This window comes from Piliocolobus tephrosceles, unplaced genomic scaffold (genome assembly GCF_002776525.5).
Source record: "Piliocolobus tephrosceles isolate RC106 unplaced genomic scaffold, ASM277652v3 unscaffolded_15770, whole genome shotgun sequence".
Classification (NCBI taxonomy): Eukaryota; Metazoa; Chordata; class Mammalia; order Primates; family Cercopithecidae; genus Piliocolobus; species Piliocolobus tephrosceles.
In genome coordinates this window covers 1-12,235 of record NW_022297388.1, presented here as the reverse complement: position 1 = coordinate 12,235, position 12,235 = coordinate 1, and the positions used below count along the sequence as shown (strand labels likewise).

The 12,235-nt window shown below is 62.7% G+C and overlaps 1 protein-coding gene across 7 annotated transcripts in view; it reads left to right on the top strand.

The window, feature by feature from the left end:
- PLXNA3 (plexin A3) overlaps window positions 1-12,235 on the top strand; it is a 12,902-nt gene extending 667 nt beyond the window's left edge. The window contains exons 1-32 of one of the 7 annotated variants that reach the window (XM_026450228.1): window positions 248-829; window positions 1,329-1,511; window positions 2,667-2,795; window positions 2,866-2,966; window positions 3,226-3,349; window positions 3,432-3,588; window positions 3,677-3,776; window positions 4,030-4,144; window positions 4,291-4,491; window positions 4,699-4,795; window positions 4,914-5,104; window positions 5,192-5,337; window positions 5,407-5,527; window positions 5,633-5,769; window positions 5,880-6,050; window positions 6,319-6,412; window positions 6,493-6,732; window positions 6,806-6,949; window positions 7,028-7,262; window positions 7,343-7,485; window positions 7,564-7,820; window positions 7,924-7,990; window positions 8,084-8,230; window positions 8,317-8,476; window positions 8,640-8,743; window positions 8,949-9,045; window positions 9,269-9,459; window positions 9,769-9,938; window positions 10,415-10,627; window positions 10,799-10,949; window positions 11,092-11,131; window positions 11,913-12,229. In XM_026450228.1, coding sequence (XP_026306013.1) covers window positions 263-829; window positions 1,329-1,511; window positions 2,667-2,795; window positions 2,866-2,966; window positions 3,226-3,349; window positions 3,432-3,588; window positions 3,677-3,776; window positions 4,030-4,144; window positions 4,291-4,491; window positions 4,699-4,795; window positions 4,914-5,104; window positions 5,192-5,337; window positions 5,407-5,527; window positions 5,633-5,769; window positions 5,880-6,050; window positions 6,319-6,412; window positions 6,493-6,732; window positions 6,806-6,949; window positions 7,028-7,262; window positions 7,343-7,485; window positions 7,564-7,820; window positions 7,924-7,990; window positions 8,084-8,230; window positions 8,317-8,476; window positions 8,640-8,743; window positions 8,949-9,045; window positions 9,269-9,459; window positions 9,769-9,938; window positions 10,415-10,627; window positions 10,799-10,949; window positions 11,092-11,131; window positions 11,913-11,956 — 5,037 coding nt within the window. In that variant the 5' untranslated portion in view covers window positions 248-262 and the 3' untranslated portion in view covers window positions 11,957-12,229. Of the gene's footprint in view, window positions 1-218; window positions 830-1,328; window positions 1,512-2,666; window positions 2,796-2,865; window positions 2,967-3,225; window positions 3,350-3,431; window positions 3,589-3,676; window positions 3,777-4,029; window positions 4,145-4,290; window positions 4,492-4,698; window positions 4,796-4,913; window positions 5,105-5,191; window positions 5,338-5,406; window positions 5,528-5,632; window positions 5,770-5,879; window positions 6,051-6,318; window positions 6,413-6,492; window positions 6,733-6,805; window positions 6,950-7,013; window positions 7,486-7,563; window positions 7,821-7,923; window positions 7,991-8,083; window positions 8,231-8,316; window positions 8,477-8,639; window positions 8,744-8,948; window positions 9,046-9,268; window positions 9,460-9,768; window positions 9,939-10,414; window positions 10,628-10,798; window positions 10,950-11,091; window positions 11,873-11,912 lie in introns of those variants that run through there. The other 6 variants (XM_026450229.1, XM_026450227.2, XM_026450226.2 and 3 more) reach the window with 6 other exon arrangements.

Sequence of the window (12,235 nt, the reverse complement as noted above, 5' to 3'; positions counted from 1 at the left end):
CACCAAGTCCTGGCTCTGCCTCCCAGAAGAGTCCTGTTCTGAGAGGGGACTTTTTGGCTCCTCAGTGTCTGGGATGCAGACAGGTTGCAGAGGGTGGGACGACAGCCTGAGCCCAGGCTGTGGGGGTCCCCTGTGTGCGGGGCGGCTGATCACCCTGCCCTATGCAGCCTTTCTGGCCTGGGCCTCTGTGATCATCTGGGTGGGAGGGGGATGCAGAGGGAAGCTGGTGGTGGCCCGCGATGTTGGCACAGGGCCTCACCCAATGCTGTCTTCTCCCCCTGCTCCCCAGGTGTACCAGGATGAGTTTGTCTCCTCCCAGATCAAGATTCCCTCGGACACGCTGTCCTTGTACCCTGCCTTTGACATCTACTACATCTATGGTTTCGTCAGCGCCTCCTTCGTGTACTTCCTGACGCTGCAGCTGGACACCCAGCAGACGCTGCTGGACACAGCGGGCGAGAAATTCTTCACGTCCAAGATCGTGCGCATGTGCGCTGGGGACTCAGAGTTCTACTCATATGTGGAATTCCCCATCGGCTGCTCCTGGCGTGGCGTGGAGTACCGCTTAGTGCAGAGCGCCCACCTGGCCAAGCCTGGCCTGCTGCTGGCCCAGGCCCTGGGCGTGCCGGCTGACGAGGACGTCCTCTTCACCATCTTCTCTCAGGGCCAGAAGAACCGAGCCAGCCCACCCCGGCAGACCATCCTCTGCCTCTTCACTCTCAGCAACATCAATGCCCATATCCGGCGCCGTATCCAGTCCTGCTATCGCGGCGAGGGCACTCTGGCCCTGCCCTGGCTGCTGAACAAGGAGCTGCCCTGCATCAACACTGTGAGCCCCTCGTCACCCTACACTGGTTCTCTGCCCTGTCCCAGGTCTGCCGTGCCTGGCCTGGGCTCATGGCCAGTCATCCTGTCCCAGGCTTTGCCATGGCCCTGGAAGTGGCATCTTTGCCCTCCCACCTGTTTCTCCCTTCCAGGGGTCCCTGCCCTCTCCTTCCCTGTCTCTGGCCTGCCCAGTGCCCCACTTCTGCTTCCGTTCCTAGCTCATTCCTCCTTGCTCTGTCTCCTGGATGCCCCTTGTCTTGAGCCAGCGAGAGTCCTGTGGGCCCAGGCTTCGCTCCTCCCTCCCTGCTGTCCCTCCTCTGTCTCCCTCCATAGCCGCCAATTTTCTGGAGCACCCTAGGGCGAGCAGTCAGGCCTGGCTGGAGGGGACCGGGTTCTAGATCCCGCTCTCTTCTGGGACACAGGAACTGCCAGCCTCCATCTGACTGCTGTGTGCTGGCACCGGGGAGCTCTGACTCTCACGGGTCCCTCCTCTGTTTCACCAGCCCATGCAGATCAACGGCAACTTCTGCGGGCTGGTGTTGAACCAGCCTCTGGGAGGCCTGCACGTGATCGAGGGGCTGCCCCTGCTGGCCGACAGCACCGACGGCATGGCCAGCGTGGCCGCCTACACCTACCGCCGGCACTCTGTGGTCTTCATTGGCACGCGCAGCGGCAGCCTGAAGAAGGTGGCCCCCAGAGCCCTGGGCATGTGGGGGTGGGGACAGTCTCAGATATGGGACAAGGCTGGTGGTGGGAACACACAGGAGACCCCTGAGGATAGGACAAGAGAGGACATGGCTGGCGCAGGGAGGGAGACTTCCCTGGCTGGGTCCCAGGAGCCTGGCCCTGCTCCTCGGGTGGCCCCTCGGCCACCCACCCTCACCGTTGCCAGTTCCCACTGTGGACTGAATTGCCAGCTTCCTGTGGCTCTGGGGACAGAGAACAGACCTATTGTGGGGTCTCCCTGCCGCGAGAGCAGGGCTGGGGCTGAGCTGTCATTGCTGGGTCCTTTGTTAAATGAATCAGAGAGCAAATGCCCTGCCCCTTGAACCTCCCCATCCCGCGGATGGACCCACTCGTCCCTGCCCTCTCCTTGGCTCAGTACTTCCCATCCTTCTCCTCCCACCCAAAATGTCACTTTCCCAGAGAGGGCTTTCCAGATCCACGCACCCACCACCCACCCCACTGTTCTTTCCCTCATGGGCCCTGCGGCTGTGGCTGCTTCCACTGGGGATCTGGGGGTAGCTTGGCATGAAGGGGGAGGTGAACTCCTGGGCACTCAGGTACGTTCTGAATAGGTAGGAGTTGGCGGACTGCAGTGCTCTCATCCTGCTCGCCTCATAGATGCAGTGCCATCGCCCAGGGGGGCAAGAGTTGGTCTGGGGGCGTAGGGAAGGGTTTGTGGAGAAGGATGCTGAGCTCTCCTGGCCCACTTGCTCTGTTCCTGGGACCCTCTTGTTCTTTTGTAGCAGCTTTTGTTGAACACGCACCATCCAATTCACCCAATTAAAGTGCACAGTTGAGTGGGTTTCTGTGGATCTGCAGAGTTGTGCAACCATCGCCACTACCTCTTTCCCGTAATCAGTGCCATCCTCTAGCTCTTCCCCTCCCCTGAATCCCCTGACCCTGGGCAACATGAATCACTCTGTCCTCCTGTCTGCTGAGAGCATTTTCTGGCATCTGCGCCCTCCTTTTTCTGGCCTCAGGGCTGTGGGTGTGAGTGCTGAACCCCACCAGGCCCTGACTTCACCTCAGCCACAACCTCCAAAGTCTCTGGCCAGAGAAGACAATGTCCCAGGTGCAGGAGGCTGTGGTGGCATCAGGCTGGTCTTGTGACTCAGGTGCGGGTTGATGGCTCCCAGGATGCCCACCTGTATGAGACGGTCCCCGTGGTGGATGGCAGCCCCATCCTCCGAGACCTGCTCTTCAGCCCGGACCACCAGCACATCTATCTCCTGAGTGAGAAGCAGGTGGGCCTGTGATGGGTGGCGGTGGGTGGTGGGGTGGGGGCGGGCTGGGTGCTGATGTGGCTGTCCCCAGGTGAGCCAGCTTCCAGTGGAGACCTGTGAGCAGTATCCGAGCTGCACGGCCTGCCTGGGCTCCGGGGACCCACACTGTGGTTGGTGTGTGCTGCAGCACAGGTGAGGGCGGGGACCCCTGCTTGGGGAGTTGGAGGGCCCCACTAGCCAGGGGGAGCCAGCCACACCCAGCCGTGCCCTTGCGGCCTCCCCTGCCCTCCTCCACTTTCTCCAGCTAATGAGCGGAACCTCCACCCCGAGTGACGTCCCTCAGGCCCCCGGGGACGAGGCCAAGGCTCGCTGTTGCCTGGCACTGTGAGCCGGACAGGCCTGGGCCCTCTCGGGGCAGTGGCGGGACCGGCTCTGGCCCGACCCCGTGCAGGTGCTGCCGCGAAGGGGCCTGTCCGGGCGCCTCTGCCCCGCACGGCTTTGCTGAGGAACTGAGCAAGTGTGTCCAGGTGCGGGTCCGGCCCAACAATGTGTCAGTGATGTCGCCTGGGGTGCAGGTGAGCAGCTTGGGGGTGCTGGGCTGGGTGTGCACATGTGTGCTGCGAGTGCGCCCCGCCCTGAGCCCTCTGCTTCCCCCAGCTGACCGTCGCCCTGCATAATGTGCCGGACCTCAGTGCGGGCGTGAGCTGCACCTTCGAGGAGGTGGCGGAGAGCGAGGCGATCCTGCTGCCCTCCGGTGAACTGCTCTGCCCCTCACCCTCCCTCCAGGAGCTCCGAGCTCTTACCAGAGGGCATGGTCAGTGGGTTGGGGCTGCCCAGGGTGGGGCAGGGTGAGGCCTCTCCCTGCCCCCAGAGAGTTCATGGCCACCCCGGGGCTGCTGCAGGGGCCACCCGCACCGTGCGGCTGCAGCTTCTTTCCAAGGAGACAGGCGTGAGGTTCGCCGGTGCTGACTTTGTCTTCTACAATTGCAGCGTCCTCCAGTCGTGAGTACCTGGCCCAGCACCCACCCCTACCCCTGGGGATAGAGGGAACTTCTGGGACAGGCGACGCCTGCAGGGCAACTGTTTCTGGGGCATCAGGGGCTAACTGTCAGGTGCTGATAGCCCCTGACATCCCCATATCTCTCTGTCCCCTGATATGGCTGCCTTCTTCCTTCGGTTCCCGATGTGTCCTGTTGGGGAGCAGTGAGGGGCAGTGCAGCCTCCTCTGTTATTTCTGAAGCCACTTCCCCCCCAGGTGCATGTCCTGTGTTGGCAGCCCCTACCCCTGCCACTGGTGTAAGTACCGCCACGCTTGTACCAGCCGCCCCCATGAGTGCTCCTTCCAGGAGGGCAGGGTCCACAGCCCTGAGGTGAGGCGGGCGCCGCGTGTGAGGGGCTGGGCTCTGTGGTGCGGGCGGGTCACTGGCTTCTGTGTTCTCAGTTTCTTTGAGCCTTCTGTGGGCTAGGCCTGGAGAAGGGTGGCCTTGTGTGCAGCTGACAGGTGCTTTCTCCCCAGGGCTGCCCTGAGATCCTGCCCAGTGGGGACCTCCTGATCCCCGTTGGGGTCATGCAGCCTCTTACCTTGAGAGCTAAGAACCTACCTCAGCCGCAGTCGGGCCAGAAAAACTATGAGTGCGTGGTGCGGGTGCAGGGGCGGCAGCAGCGGGTGCCTGCCGTGCGCTTCAACAGCAGCAGTGTGCAGTGCCAGAATGCCTCGGTGAGGTCCTGCCCGCTGCCTCCCTTCGGGGTCTGGGCTGTGGCATGGTGCGGATCGTTCTTGTCTATGCCCAGCTCCCTGGCAGGGAACTCTCTTGAGTCTCCTGCTAGGGATTCCTGTACCTGGAGGAGGGGGACAGCTGGCAAAAATCTTGGTGGGGGGATTCTGCACATCTTATCTGGGGTCCCGTGGGTTCTTTTCCTCTAGTACTCCTATGAAGGTGATGAGCATGGTGACACCGAGCTGGACTTTTCTGTGGTCTGGGATGGAGACTTCCCCATAGACAAGCCTCCCAGCTTCCGAGGTGAAGGGCAGCACAGGCAATCAGCACTGCTGGGGTCGGGTCTGGGGGCCCTAGTGCTCCCCACTTGCCACTTTTCTGCGGCTGCCTGCTCCGTTAGCAGTGCCTTCTGTGCCTGCAGCCCTCCTGTACAAGTGCTGGGCGCAGCGGCCTAGCTGTGGCCTCTGCCTCAAGGCTGATCCCCGCTTCAACTGTGGCTGGTGCATCTCAGAGCACAGGTGCCAGCTACGGACCCACTGCCCAGCCCCAAAGACCAACTGGATGCACCTGAGCCAGAAGGGCACCCGGTGCAGCCACCCCCACATCACGCAGGTCAGCCTCCCTAACCACCCCTGCCCACTGCCAACAGGGCCCCTGGGAGCCTGAGCCAACCCTCTCACTGCCCATCCTGCTCCACAGATCCACCCTCTTGTGGGGCCTAAGGAGGGAGGCACCCGGGTCACCATCATGGGTGAGAACCTGGGCCTCTTGTCCCGAGAGGTGGGCCTGCGGGTGGCTGGTGTGCGTTGCAACTCTATCCCGGCTGAGTACATCAGTGCTGAGAGGTGAGTGCGGCTGTGTGGGTGCCCGGGCTGTGTGTGGCCTGGCCGGCCCTGACGCTCTCTGAGCCCTAGGATCGTGTGTGAGATGGAGGAGTCGCTGGTGCCCAGCCCTCCGCCGGGGCCCGTGGAGCTGTGCGTGGGTGACTGTTCAGCTGACTTCCGCACACAGTCGGAGCAACTCTACAGCTTTGTGGTGCGTGGCTGCTGGCCCTCCCCCTTCCTCTCCCTTCTCTCTCCCGCAAGGGGCGTGTGGAGCAGCCCGGCCTGGCTCCTCCCTTCAGGGCAGCTTCTCCCGCAGACCCCAACATTTGACCAAGTGAGTCCCAGCCGTGGCCCGGCGTCAGGGGGCACACGGCTCACCATCTCAGGCAGCTCTCTGGATGCTGGCAGCAGGGTCACAGTGACTGTGAGGGACAGCGAGTGCCAGTTCGTAAGGTGGGCTGGGGCCCTGCCAGCTTTGGGTTGGGCATTGTGTCGGGGGCCGTGGGGACGGGGGGTGGAAGGCCCTGGGCCACCCACTCCAAGCACCCCACTTGCCAATGTAGGAGAGATGCCAAGGCGATCGTGTGCATCTCACCCGTCTCCACCCTGGGCCCCAGCCAGGCCCCCATCACACTTACCATTGACCGGGCTAACATCTCCAGCCCCGGGCTCATCTACACCTACACTCAGGACCCGACCGTCACTCGCCTTGAGCCCACCTGGAGCATCATCAAGTAAGACCCTGGGGGACTGGGGAGCCCGGCAGTGTCCGGAGGGCTCAGGGACTCGGTGGTCTCTGAGCTCTAGTGGGGCCCCTCCTGGAGCCAGGGCCCTCATTGGTAGGGGGGGGGGGGTAGAGCTGTCCTGGCCGCACAGTATCCACCACTCACTAGGTGATCCAGGGTCAGGGAAGGCCTGTGCTGCCACGGCAGCCTCAAGCACTCTCCAGGGCTGGGTGGGTGCACTGGACGAGGGAGCCTGAGGCCCCTGCCCTGTCCCTAGCGGAAGCACTGCCATCACTGTGAGCGGGACACACCTGCTGACGGTCCAGGAGCCCCGGGTTCGTGCCAAGTACCGCGGCATCGAGACCACCAACGTGAGTACCAGCTGCCCCGCCCTACCCGACCCTGCAGCCCATGGCTTCACGTGCCTGGCTGTCCCCCTTTGTCCCCACAGACATGTCAGGTGATCAACGACACTGCCATGCTGTGTAAGGCCCCCGGCATCTTTCTTGGGCAGCCCCAGCCTCGGGCGCAAGGCGAGCACCCTGATGAGTTTGGTTTCCTGCTGGACCACGTGCAAACCGCCCGCTCCCTCAACCGCTCCTCCTTTACCTACTACCCTGACCCCAGCTTTGAGCCGCTGGGGCCCTCTGGTGTGCTGGACGTCAAACCGGGCTCCCACGTGGTGCTGAAGGTGCAGGCGGAGTGGGAGTGGGGAGGGGCGGGAAAGTGGAGAGCCCTGGGCTGACGCTGTCCTCCACCCCCAGGGCAAGAACCTGATTCCCGCAGCAGCCGGCAGCTCCCGCCTCAACTACACCGTGCTGATAGGAGGCCAGCCGTGTGCGCTCACTGTCTCGGACACACAACTCCTGTGCGACTCACCCAGCCAGACTGGCCGGCAGCCTGTCATGGTAGGTGGGGATGGGGAGACCCCCTGGGCAGCCCAGGGTGGACATGGTGGTCAGCTCACCTCAGGCCTGTCCCCACAGGTGCTGGTGGGTGGCCTGGAGTTCTGGCTGGGCACCTTGCACATCTCGGCAGAGCGGGCGCTGACCCTACCGGCCATGATGGGGCTGGCGGCGGGGGGCGGGCTCCTGCTGCTGGCCATCACAGCTGTGCTGGTGGCCTACAAGCGCAAGACTCAGGACGCGGACCGCACCCTCAAGCGCCTGCAGCTGCAGATGGACAACCTGGAGTCCCGCGTGGCTCTGGAGTGCAAGGAAGGTGCCCGAGGCGGGGCGGGATGTGGTGTGGAAGCTGGGGACCTCCCTCCTGCCCACTCACTCCCTCTCTCCACCCCCCAGCTTTTGCAGAGCTGCAGACAGACATCAACGAGCTGACTAACCACATGGACGAGGTGCAGATCCCCTTCCTGGACTACCGGACCTATGCCGTGCGCGTGCTCTTCCCGGGCATCGAGGCCCACCCGGTGCTCAAGGAGCTGGACGTGAGCCTCTGCCTCGCCTGCCCCTACCAGTTCCCTTCAGGGCTGATCCCACCCTCTGAGACCTCCTGCTCCCCACAGACGCCACCCAATATGGAGAAGGCCCTGCGCCTCTTCGGGCAGCTGCTGCACAGCCGCGCCTTCGTGCTTACCTTCATCCACACGCTGGAAGCCCAGAGCAGCTTCTCCATGCGCGACCGCGGCACTGTGGCCTCGCTCACCATGGTGGCCCTGCAGAGCCGGCTCGACTATGCCACGGGGCTGCTCAAGCAACTGCTGGCTGACCTCATCGAGAAAAACCTCGAGAGTAAGAACCATCCCAAGCTGCTGCTACGCAGGTACCTGCCTCACTCTATCCAGGCCACGCCCTTGTCCTGCCTGGCCCTCCCCCCTGCCCAAGCCCCACCTCTGTCAGGCCCAAGCACCCCTCTCTTGCCCTAGGACAGAGTCAGTGGCTGAGAAGATGCTTACCAACTGGTTCACGTTCCTGCTGCATAAGTTTCTGAAGGTGCGCCAGGTGGGTGGGCGGCAGGGAGGTGGTGGCAGAGGACCAGCTGATGGTCAGGCAGGCAGCCAGCTGTGTACCTGTCCCTGGCTGCAGGAGTGTGCTGGGGAGCCTCTCTTCCTGCTTTACTGCGCCATCAAGCAGCAGATGGAGAAGGGCCCAATCGATGCCATCACGGGCGAGGCGCGATACTCCCTGAGTGAGGACAAGTTGATCCGGCAGCAGATCGACTACAAGACACTGGTGAGCCCAGGACCAGGCAGGCCAGAGGTGCGGGCGCAGAGAGAGGCCTCAGCCTGGATTGATGCTGGGGTCCGCTTTTCCCTCAGACCCTGCACTGCGTGTGTCCAGAGGACGAGGGCAGTGCCCAAGTCCCAGTGAAGGTTCTCAACTGTGACAGCATCACCCAGGCCAAAGATAAGCTGCTGGACACTGTGTACAAGGGCATTCCGTACTCCCAGCGCCCCAAAGCTGAGGACATGGACCTGGGTGAGGTCCCCGCCCTCTCCTCCTGGCTCCTACTCATACCCTCCTGTGCCATGTGACCTCCGTGGGCTCTCCCGCTCCCCACCTGAACCCTGTTCTCTAAGAGGAGTGGGCCAGGGATTTGGGGGCTTCCAGCATAATCTTAAGGGCTGTCTGTGGCCCACAGAGTGGCGCCAGGGCCGCATGACTCGCATCATCCTCCAGGATGAGGATGTCACCACCAAGATCGAGTGTGACTGGAAGAGGCTCAACTCACTGGCCCACTACCAGGTGAGGGGTTGGGGCCCATTCACCCCCAGGGCCACCTGGGAGCCAGGACCCTGCCTTGAGCTGTAGCAGGACACAGGAGCAGTGGCCCTGGCTCCCCCTGCCCTTCTCCCTGGACTTGTGGGCTCCCCTCCTGGGTGTGGGTGGGTGGGGGCTCCTTGGCTTCTCAGCTTCCTGCACTGCCCCCCTCTGTCTCTGGGGCCTGCAGGTGACAGATGGTTCCTTGGTGGCACTGGTGCCCAAACAAGTATCTGCCTATAACATGGCCAACTCCTTCACCTTCACCCGCTCCCTCAGCCGCTACGGTAGGTGTCTTCACTGTGGTGGCCGTGTGCCCTTCGAGGCTGCTTAAGCCGTCCCAGGGAACCCCCCCCTCCCAAGTGCCATTGGGAGGTCTGCGATTCTGTGGAGTGTAGACGGAGGGTCGGCCAGTGAGGGCAGATGGGTCCCCACAGGCTGCTGGGCTCCCGGGAGAGTGGGGCAGGGGCCAGCTGTTGGCCTAAGGGTCACATACATTCTCTGCTCCAGAGAGCTTGCTTCGCACAGCCAGCAGCCCTGATAGCCTCCGTTCACGGGCGCCCATGATCACGCCTGACCAAGAGACGGGCACCAAATTGTGGCACCTGGTGAAAAACCACGACCATGCCGACCATCGCGAGGGGGACCGTGGCAGCAAGATGGTCTCCGAGATCTACCTGACACGGCTGCTGGCCACCAAGGTGTGGGCCTGCCTCTCGCCACCTTGGCCTCTGCACAGATGCTTAGATGCCTTCTTCTTGGCCTCGGCCCAGAGGTTGTCCCGGCCTTACAGGGGAGGGGACCATGGATCATTTGGGTCCCGTGGGCCTTTCTTAGGGTCTTTGCTATGGGAACTCTGAGCCTTAGATCAAGGCCGTGTCTATCTGAGAGGCCACTGGCCCTGTAGAGAAGCCCCGCTCTTTGCCAAACCTTTCTGCCTCCATCTGTCCTGCTCTGGGGACATCCCGGCCTGGCTCCCTCATAGCCTGTGACCTCTCTGCCCCACACAGGGCACACTGCAGAAGTTCGTGGATGACCTCTTTGAGACAGTGTTCAGCACAGCCCACCGGGGCTCGGCCCTGCCCCTGGCCATCAAGTACATGTTCGACTTCCTGGACGAGCAGGCCGACCAGCGCCAGATCAGCGACCCCGACGTGCGCCACACCTGGAAGAGCAACTGGTATCGCCCTGTGCTGGGCTGCCAGCAGCCTGTCTGGAGATGGGTGGGCGAAAGATGCTGGTGGCTCTGCTGAGACCCAGGGCCTGGAGTAGCATCCAGGCAGGACGGAGTGAGGCCTGGCCTGGGGCTGACACTGACAGTGCCATCAAGCCAAGGGGCCCATTGCGTCCGGTCCTGGAGCTGGGCTGCCCGGGTGGGTGGGATGGTGGTGGCGGGGCCTTTGCGCTCCGGGGTCTTGCACCAGCTAGAGATGCTGGTGGTGAGAGCAGTGACAGGAGAAGCTGCAGAGGGGGTTGAGACTTACTGAGAACAGAAGTTCAGCGGAGACTTTGAGGAAAGGCCGTTCACCCTAAAGGTGTTGCTCTCACCACCTCTGGACAAGATGTGAGCCGGCCCGACAGGAAAGAGATGTGCACATGGGAGGGGCCCCCCGGGCTCACTAGGGAGCCTCAGGGGCGTCACCCTCTTGTCCACAGCCTGCCGCTGCGCTTCTGGGTGAATGTGATCAAGAACCCGCAGTTCGTGTTCGACATCCACAAGAACAGCATCACGGACGCCTGCCTGTCGGTGGTAGCCCAGACCTTCATGGACTCCTGCTCCACATCTGAGCACCGCCTGGGGAAGGACTCGCCCTCCAACAAACTGCTCTATGCCAAGGACATCCCCAACTACAAGAGCTGGGTGGAGAGGTGGGCTCTGCCCTGCTGTGGGTGGCAGAGGACAGGACCTGCCCCTCCCTGGGCTGCCTGTCTGAGGCAGGCCAGCTACAGGGAGAAAGCCCCGGGGGCTGGCTGGGCAGTGAGGGCAGGGGTTCTAGTTTTTGTGACATCGCCCGAGTGACATACTCAGGGTCCCAACAGGTATTATCGAGACATTGCAAAGATGGCATCCATCAGCGACCAGGACATGGATGCTTACCTGGTGGAGCAGTCCCGCCTCCATGCCAGCGACTTCAATGTCCTGAGTGCACTCAGCGAGCTCTATTTCTATGTCACCAAGTACCGCCAGGAGGTGTGTGTCATCCCCACAGACTCCCAGTTACTCGGTCCTGAAGGTGCAGTCAGTGACAAAGGCAGGAGGGTTGGTGAGGGTTGGGGACAGAAGGGACACAGAGCCTGTTTCTTAGATTGTTCACGGTCTCTCCCCTGACCAGGGCCCGGGGCCGGCACAGGTGATGCTCTCTGGGATCACAGGTAGATGCTGGAATTTGAGGGACCCAGGAGATAAGCCACTGGCTGGGTACAAAGTGGCCGCTGGGCAAAAGTTAAAGGGCCTGAGCACTGGAAGGGATGGGCCAGGCTTTGTGATGAGAAATGGCCAGAGGCAGGAGGACATAGAGGTGTGGACTTTAGGATGGAGTCTGGGCCGGACACATTTGCAAGCCTCTGGATGGCATTTAAAGCCCCGAGCCTGGATGAGCTCACAGGGAAGCTGCAAGTGGGTGTGGAGGGAGAAGCGGCCCAAGCACTGAGCCCAGGGCCCCAGGACACAAAGAGTGGGGGGGAGGGGGGGAGAGGTGCGGCAGCCAGCAGGGAGGATGCCCGAGAGCACCTGGTGGGGTCTGGCAACCTGAGCCAGTGAGGACCCCTCACAGGTCAGGGAGTGGCAGTGGCCAGCTCTGTCTTCCAGCGCTGCTGCTGGTGAACGATGGTGTCCTGCAGAACGCTCACGGGGTCTGGCAAGGGTCACGGGGGCCTGGTGAGGGAGGCTTGGGCTAGGAGGTAATGGGAGGGGGAATCCAGCACGGCGAGTCCAGATCCAGGTCGCACCCTAGCTGTGGAGAGGAGGAGAAAGTGCTGTTGTCGGAGGGGCATTTGGGGCTGAGGAGAGCTGGTGGGTTTGTACAGGGGCTGCGGGGGAGGACGGAGGGGTGAGGCATGTGGGAGGGAGGAGCCCAGCTGGGAAGTGGGGACTTTGCACGGCAGGAGCTGCGCCCCCCACAGAGCCCAGCTCCAGGGGATTCCTCTCCCCCAGATTCTCACGGCTCTGGAACGAGATGCCTCTTGTCGGAAGCATAAGTTACGGCAGAAACTGGAACAGATCATCAGCCTCGTGTCCAGTGACAGCTAAGGGTGGTGGAATTGGTGAGGAGGGGCTTCTCAGTCCTGAGCCGTCCTCCCATCCAGGGGAGCGGCTGGCTCGAGCATAGGTCCCCGGGCTGAGCCCTGGATTGGGTATCGTGGAGCAGGTCACCCTGGCCAGGATGCCCCCAGCACAGCCAGGCCCCCTTCATTAGTGCCTTGCTTTGGGCCCTGCAGGGGGAGGGGTGACAGGATGAGCCCCCATCCCAGCAGCAG